Here is an 8,452-nt window from a genome sequence, read left to right as displayed (position 1 = left end):
CTCTAAGTGAGTGAAAGCGCAGATGTCTCCAAGACCTTCCCGGTGGCTGTTCCTGGAGTCCAGCCCGTCCCTTCCAAGCTGAGTCTGGCTGCCCCCTCCCCGTCTCGTCCTAGCATCCAACAGACCCCTCTGGACCAGGGGGCTGGAGCACTGGACTAGCCAGGTCACCAGGGTTCCTGGGGACTTTCAGGGACTTGTAGGGGCTAAAGGGTGAGGTCAAGCCACTTGGAGAGAGGGCCCTCTGTAGATGCAGAACCGAGGGGCCACCAAGGTCACACTGAGTGGAAGCCCGTGCCCCTTCCTCCATCCTTGGGCCTGGCTGTTAGACTCAGAGAAGGGTGGTCTCAGTTTCAGGGTCTGGTGGAGGGATGTGTGGCTAGAAGCCAGCAGAGGCTGTGGCCCTGCAAGGGCTGGGTCACTCTGCTCCACGGGGCCACTTCACACCCAAGTCTGGGATTAGTGGGCCTGATCCGGCCCCTTTTCTGGTCCCCATTACCAAGCATGATAGAGTGCTCCCCAAATCCGTGATCTGGAGCTCCAAGTCCACATTCCCTCCCCTTCCTCTGAAACCCCTTAACCCCTCAGGCACACCTGCACCCCATTCCTGTTTTTCCTGCCAGGCCCCCTTGCACGCTATTGGCAGGGACACTCTGCCTGGCCAACCTCAGGACACTGCAGAGCCGGGCCGGTCCCATTATGCTGGTCAAGATCTCCTGCGGCAGCGCTCAGGCAGCACGTGCAGGGGATTGTGAATGGATCCCCGAGTGCCTTGGAGATTTTCCGTGATTCTACTTCAATCTCCTGGAAGGTCACAGCCAGGCCCCAGACAAATCCTGGCATCTCATGGAGCTGACGTCCCAGCTTGGCTACCCCTCCCCCACGGTCCTTGCTTGGCAGCCCCAGCCGTGGACTAGTTCAGCTCCTGGGTCCGGGGTCCTCCCTCTCCCCACTCTGCTAGGGTCCCTTAGCGCGACGTCCGAGTAGTCCCTTCTTGGCCTCTAGGTGACCGCAGCTGGGCCCCACCGCGGGCTGACGGTCCTCAGGCCTGGACCCCTAGGCCTCACCCCCACGTGGGTATGGTGAACTCAGCTCCAGGTCACCCCCAGGGGACTGAGGGGAGACGAGACAAAGGGGGTGCAGAGCAGCAGGAGGCTGGGTTTGTAAAGTGCCGAGGGGTCTGGGAGTACCTGTTCCCTCACCTCCACCCTCACCCGTGGCCCGCAGCGTCGCCGGGTCGGACTCGCGGGGACCGGGAGGACACCGCCACAGCATCCCCCTGCACCTGCACCGAGATCCCAGGGCGCATGCGCGGGCCGCGGAAGGCAGGGGCCGGGATCCGAGAGGTCCAGCGGGCCCCCGCACCCCTCGTGCCTGCAACCCGCACACCTGGTCGGAGCGAGGGGTTGCTGCGCAGCGCCCGGCGACGCGAACATCAGACCCCGCTCCGACGGCGTTCCCGCGCCTCCAGCCCGTGTGGCCCCGGGCGCAGGTTCCCGGGGACGCCGGGCGGGGAAAGCCGGGGCGCCCCCTCCCCAGGGCCCCGGCGGGGCGCCGCGCTCAGACAAAGGGGCCGGAGATGGAGATGCTTTCGTGACTGCGCCTGGCGGCTGAAGAGCAGCAGGACGCGGCGGGGTCCGGAGGCCCAGCCCCAGGTCCGGGCGCTCCCGGGCCCGCGCGGAGCCCGGCGGTGCGGGGACGCAGGGCACCGGCGGGAGGCGCCCTGCGAGGAGCTCCACTGAGCGCCCCCTCCGGGCGGGGAACCCCGGCCGCGCGCTCGCTCGGCCCCGGCCACCTCGCGGGGTTTGGTCGCTCCGTGGTGCCCCTGGCCGCCCCCGCCGGCCGCGCCGCAGCGCCCAAGTGTGCCATCGGGCGGGCGCGGAGGCGGCGTCTGCTCCCACCCCCGAGATCACATGGTGACCCTCGGCAGCCAATGCAGTGGACGCTAGGACCCTGCGGGACCCCGGGCGCCGCGACTGCACCGGCGCCGCCGCATTATAAATACTTCTCCAAAATGCGGCGCAGCTCCCAGCGCGCGCCCCGGCCGCACGCCGCCTCCGCCCCGCGCCCCTGAGCCGCCGCCGCCGCCGGTCCGAGGGCGCCGCGCCCTTGCCCTGGGCCCGGCCCGCGTCCCCGCGCTGCGCCGCCCGGCCGGGTGCATGCATTGTGAGCCTCCCGACATGGTCTGCGAGACGAAGATCGTGGCCGCCGAGGACCATGAGGCGCTGCCGGGGGCCAAGAAGGACGCGCTGCTCGCCGCCGCCGGCGCCATGTGGCCCCCGCTGCCCGCCGCGCCCCCGCCCGGCCCCCAGTCCTTGGGCGGCGCGGGGGGCGCGGGGCCGCCCGGGGGGCGCGGCCTGTGCATCCGCGAGTTCCGCGCGGCGGAGCAGGAGGCGGCGCGCCGCATCTTCCACGACGGCATCATGGAGCGCATCCCCAACACGGCCTTCCGCGGCCTGCGGCAGCACCCGCGCACGCAGCTGCTCTACGTCCTGCTGGCCGGTCAGTGCGCGGGGACCTGCCGCAGGCCGCGCCTGCCCGGCCTCCGCGGGGACACGCGCCGGACTCTCCGCTCCGCTCGCCCCACCTCGGGCGAGCCCGGGAGGGAAGCGGCCCCTCCGCCCCCTCGCGCGCGCACGGACACGCACCCGCGCGCCTCCCGCGTTCTGCGGCGGCCGGGGCGCGGTGGCCTCTGGCCGTGGGGTCTTTTGGGGCCGGGGCGGCGGGCCGGGGCAAGCCGGGGTCTCCACCTGCGTGCCCGCCTCTCCGTCCCCTTCCGGTCACCCGGGTGGGGGCGGGTGACGGCAGGTAGCGCCGCGGCTGGGGCTCGGCGCCTGGCGCGTGTAACTATATATAATCCGCGGGGCGGGGGAGGCTGCCTCGGCGGCCCCAAGTGCAGATTCATGAGGGAAGACAGCCAGCTCCGGGGTGCCGGGAGGGTGTGTACCGAGGAGGCGGGGCGGGGGGGCCGTCGTCCCTCCCGCCGCAGGGGCTTCGAGGCCTTTCCCCAAGCTCCGCCGCAGGATGGTGCTTCTCTCCATTTCACAGATGATCTGCTTGAGGCTGGGGGCGGGGTTTGTGTAACTCCAAGGTCACGCAGCAGAGGCGACTTAAACTACACGGAGCCTGGATGGGGCTGAAGTCATCTCAGCCCTCCCTCTTCCCTGTCCTCACACACGACCCAGGGGCTGGCCCAGGGAGGGCTCTCGGTTAGGGCCCTGGGAAGGTGTCTCCCGCTTCTCAGGAGTGGGATGGCCCGCGGGAGCCTGGCAGGGCTGCCTCATGCTTCCCACCAGGCCCGAGTGGGCATGGATGTGGGCAAAGCTCCTTCCCCAGCTGGGGGACCACATGGGTGGTGGGCGAGGGCCGCTCCCCAGGAGCCCTGCTTGGGGCTGCTCCTGCCAGCCACTGAGGGCAGCCTGCCCAGAGGCCCTGCTGTGCTCCAGACACTGTGTCGTGTGGGCCCGTAGGGTGGAAAGTTTGTGTGATAATCAGGAAAGATGGGCAGGAACAGCCAAGGTGACCATCGCTGCACCACAGAAGCCAACGGGCCTAATTGGCACATGTGCCTACCCGGCTTGTTTCCTGGGGGCTGCCTGCGTGCTCACTGTGCTCCCCTCTCCCCGCAGCGCTCTGCTTTGCCGTCACCCGCTCGCTGCTGCTGACGTGCCTGGTGCCGGCAGGGCTTCTGGGCCTGCGCTATTACTACAGCCGGAAGGTGGTGCTGGCCTACCTGGACTGCGCTCTGCACACGGACATGGCCGACATCGAGCAGTACTACATGAAGCCCCCCGGTGAGTGCCAGGCCCGGGGGGAGAGCCAGGCAAGGGGCGCCCATGACCTGAGGCTTCTAGGTGACTGAGGGTTCCGAGTTGGGGGTGCAGTGGGCTGGCACGGGCTGGGGGCAGAGCTAGGTGCCTGCTGTTGGGCCAACGTCGTTGAGTGTCCACATGAGCCCACCGGGCCCTGGGCCTCTGTCTTTCGTCCTCTGAGGGCTGGGTGCTGAGTGGCTTAGCTGGCCCTGGGCCACATCATGCTGGCCTTGCTCATCACTGCCTTCCCATGCACTTACTGGAGGGTGGGGGTCTGCGTCACCTCTTGTTGGTCCCGTCTAGTCCAAGGCGCTCACTGGCGTCTTGTAGGATCCTGGTCTGGTCTGGAGTGCCAAGGCCCTGGTGGAGGGGGGCGCAGAGGACCCGATGGCTGGAAGAGGACCTGAGGAAGGGCAGAGGTCACTGCAGGGGGCAGGGCCCTGGGGGAACATGGGTCTTCGGTCTTGGTCTCCACTTCTGGTCTCTGGGCCACTTAGTGAGCCAGAGGGTCTTGCCCCAGGCCTCTGGGGAGGTGTCCTGTAGAGGGACAGGCCAGCAGTCTTCCAGGCTGGCCCATCGGCAGGCTGGGTCCTGGGAGGCAGGGCCACTGGTTCTTTCTTTGCCTGGAGCCAGAGACAAGATTCTTCACATCGGCCATCTGGGGCATAAGGGTCTTCCAGGTGCGGGAGGGTCCCCGAGCTGAGAAGAGAGGTTGGTTAGGGTCTAGCAAGAGCCTGGTCAGTGCCAGGGAAGGGCAGTGGGAGACCAGAGAGGCAGGGAGTCCTAGAGCAAGACAGACATTCTCTGGCACTGCCAGCTCCTGTGCTCCCAGCTCCGGCTGAGCCAGCCCATCCTGTGGTAACTGGTCCCGCCCCCACCCTTGCCCTGCAGCTATCTGGACGGCCTTGGGAATCTTTGGTTCTCCTTGACCCTTTCCCAAGCCCAAACAAAGCATCTTGTCAGCCTCCATGGAGCCCGAGCTTCAGCCTGGCTCTGCCCATGACAGGAGGCGGCACAAGGGTAAGACCTACCTGGCTGGCACCAAGGCCCAGGCCGCAGGAGCTGAAGGGGCTCGGGCTGGGGGCAGGTGTGATATGAGGACCCTGCTCGCAGCCCTGTCCTCTTTGGACTGCAGTCTCTGGCTGTGAGACGGCGGGGCCCTGCTTCGTCTTCCTGAACATCCGCGGGTCTGCAGGAGGCTCCCACAGGGACGGAGAGCTTGGCTGGGAGCAGCTGCTGGGCCAGGCTGGCTTCGCGGGAGCTGCTGGTGCAGCTGGGAAACAGGCCTGGGGGGTGGGGAGAGCCAGAACCTCTGGACAGTGGACAGTTGGGGGCAGCGCTTCCTCAGCATCCCGCTCTGCCGTTCCCGCGCTCGCCCACTTGCTAGGTCTCACAGTGTGGCAGTGAAGATGACGACACCTTGCAGAGCTGTGGGCGGAGAAGATAGTGGGGGACCCCCCCGGGGGAAGGTGGAGGGGTGAGGAGTGTCTTCCGGGCAGGGGTCAGGTAAAGAACTTTTAAAGGGAGAGTTGAGCCACTCAGAGAGGGAGGTTGGGGTGGGGTGGGCAGTGGGGCTTGGTGGGCGGGAGGACACAATGACGGGGAGTGGCTGGAGTGGCCATGAGTAGGGCGTGAGCAGGCTGCCTTGGAGTGGGCACCCCCCACCCGGCCAGCCTTGCCTCTTGCAGCCCCTAGGCCTTCAGGCACCGGAGGTGAGCTGGCTCTCCCTGTGGCCTGTGCCCTACACCGAGTCCTCTCCCCTCTGGGCTTCGTCCCCTCTCCCCTGCTTGCTTCTCTCCTCAGCCCTCTGAGGCCTTCCCCACCTTCCTGCCCTGCATGGGGCTATGATCGCTCCAGGCAGTGGGTGGGGATGGCTGGCCTGGCCCCCGGGCTCACTGCCCAGGAGAGGCCAGGGTCAGTGAGGGGTGTGTGTGGTGCCTTTGGCCATCCTGGGCTCCCCGCTTGGATTTCTCAAGTGTCCACACAGACTTTCCCCTGAGCCTGCCAGAGGCCCAGCTCTGTGTCCTGACATAGGCAGGTCATGGGGCTCGCACCCTGCAGCCCCTGACCCAGGAGAATGGAGGCCACAGGGTTGCCCTGAGGACCCCGGGGTTGTGGCTCCCAGAGGTGGCCTTGCCGCCGTCGCGTGTCCTCCCAGACCCCTCAACCCCTGTGGTGTCCTGGACACTCCCGCATGGCACCTGCCTCTCTGCAGCCCCCTGCTGAGGACATACAGTGACGAGTGTGGTGCGCTCCAGGTGGTAGGGAGCCAGGGCAGGTTGGCTGCACCCGCGGCCTCTCCGTGGCCATCTGGGGCCAGCCAGGCGTTCAGTCTTGGGGTGGCCAGGCAGGAGAGGGTCCCGTTCAGCTGACGCCCACCCAGGTCTTGGTCCCTTGGGGAGGGACTCGGCAGTCCTGACCGCCCTGTCCCCCGCAGGCTCCTGCTTTTGGGTGGCAGTGCTGGACGGCAACGTGGTGGGCATCGTGGCTGCACGGGCCCACGAGGCAGACAACACAGTGGAGCTGCTGCGGATGTCTGTGGACTCGCGCTTCCGTGGCAAGGGCATCGCCAAGGCGCTGGGCCGCAAGGTGCTGGAGTTCGCCCTGGTGCGCAACTACTCCGCGGTGGTGCTGGGCACGACGGCCGTGAAGGTGGCCGCCCACAAGCTCTACGAGTCGCTGGGCTTCAGACACATGGGCTCCAGTGACCACTACGTGCTGCCCGGCATGACCCTCTCGCTGGCCGAGCGCCTCTTCTTCCAGGTCCGCTATCACCGCTACCGCCTGCAGCTGCGTGAGGAGTGACCGCTGCCCACCTGCGCCCGCTGCCCGGCCGCCCCGTCCGCCTGCGCCCGCCTGCCCGCCGCCCAGGCCTGCTTTCAGACGCTCACCTTGGCGTTCCTGTTGGGTTTTTCCTTTTTCAACATCATGCGGTTCTCTGGCTGGTTCTGGGGGACGGAGCTGTTGTTCAGCCATGACACTTCGGGGGGTGGGCTGTTCGCAGCCACGGCCCCTCGCCCTCCCCAGCCTGCTGGGACCATGCCCTGAAGAGTGACAGCATGGAGCACCACACCCTCGCAGCTGCCCGGCCCTGGACTATAGGGCTGTTCTGGCCCACGGCCACTGGGGCAAGCCGAGCCTTGCCCACCGAGCACAGAACCTCTGCAGTGAGGCCCTGCCCAGCAGACCCCTGGCCACCGGCCAGGCTATGGCTCAACATTGGTCCCGGGAGGCGTGGCCTGCTGGGCCAGCCGGCCACTGTCCCGTGGGGCACTGAGCTTGCCGCGGGCCGCTTTGCTCTGTGCATGCTGAGCACGTGGCCTGGCTGCAGCATGCCGCACGCCCACGGCTCCTGCCCACCCTGCCCAGGCTGGGCCCAGGCTGGTGAGCACCCCCACCCCAACCCTGAGCTTGCCCCAGACAGCCACCTGCTCTCTGGACGGCCTGACTCACAGCCCCATGCTTCACCCCGTTTAGCTTTGCTTTCACACCAAATCACCTTTCCTTTTGGTCCCAACCCCTCACCTGCCCGGGCTTTGCTAATTGGCGTCATCACCCCCATGTGGTTTCCATAGCAACCTGCTGCACACCTGTGATCAGGGCCTTTGAGGAGAACAGAGTGGAGAGGCAGTCTTGGGGTCACCTCTCCCCCAGTGCCAGCTAGATCATGGTGGCCTCTCCCAGACCCCCCGAGGACCTCCCCGCCTCACAGCCGACAGGCTCTGTCCTGTGGATCTTACCCACCCAGGCCGCTGCCAACACCACTGAGCCCACAGCTTCTCCCAGCCTGAAACCAACCTGTTTTTTAATAAGTTATTTAGACAGAATAGCATTCTGCATGTCTTTAATACGTGGGACAAAACAGTAGTTTATACCTTCACACACACACACACCCTTACACACCTGTGTGGTCTAGAATATGCTCTATTTATGGCCCAGTTTCGTGGGGGTGGGTGGCCGGGTGGGTGGAGGTTTTCAAAGTTTGAAATCTGGAGGGAGACCCTAATTTAGCATATTTCCCCCCAAAGAGCATTCCTAGTTTGTGAGAAGGCTGTGGGCCACTCCTTATCAGCCCTGACGTGCCACTGCCTTCGGGAGTAGCAAGTGGGTCTCACTGTCCAGCGAGGCTTGGGCCGGCTGTGCTCCCTGTTTCTTTCCTGAGGTTGGAGGCAGGGCTGTTGGGCATGGTTGGCCTGGACGGGGAGAGGGAGGTGGTGGTCAGCCGCACCCGCACGTCCAGCTGTAAGCCTGAACCCGGCTGTGGTGGCAGGAGGGGCATAAGTGTCTGCCAAGACCCCTTCATTTGGGGGCTTGGGGCAGAGGACAGTGGCAGGTGTTGCCGGCCACTGAACTGGGTCCCACATGCGGGACCACAGAGGGGAAGTTCTTAAAAAGGCACTTTGGAAATCAGCAAATGAATGAAAAAGCCCAGTTTCCCGAGGAGCCTTTTGTGCTGCCAGCAATTGAGGTATTTGCAGAACACTGTACAGACCCCGCTCTCCCCTGTACATACCCCTGGTGGCGCCCGGTCCCTGCTCGGGGATGGGAGTTTTGTAGACTGTACAGAAATCGGCACCCTATTTTCTTGCAGCTCTCAGATTTTGTTAACCTGGGTTATACAGACAGACGTAAAGTGTTTTAGC

The 8,452-nt window shown here is 65.9% G+C and overlaps 1 protein-coding gene across 1 annotated transcript; it reads left to right on the top strand.

Annotated features, from left to right (window-relative positions):
• The first annotated feature begins 2,004 nt into the window (after positions 1-2,004).
• On the top strand, positions 2,005-8,452 carry NAT8L (N-acetyltransferase 8 like). The gene is made up of 3 exons (XM_081062111.1): positions 2,005-2,499; positions 3,627-3,791; positions 6,247-8,452. Exons 1-3 carry the CDS (start codon positions 2,157-2,159, stop codon positions 6,612-6,614), a joined length of 876 nt encoding a protein of 291 aa, XP_080918237.1. The 5' UTR covers positions 2,005-2,156; the 3' UTR covers positions 6,615-8,452.

The sequence above is a fragment of the Rhinolophus hipposideros genome (assembly GCF_964194185.1).
Source record: "Rhinolophus hipposideros genome assembly, chromosome: 1".
NCBI lineage: Eukaryota > Metazoa > Chordata > Mammalia > Chiroptera > Rhinolophidae > Rhinolophus > Rhinolophus hipposideros.
This window is presented reverse-complemented; position numbering and strand designations above follow the sequence as displayed.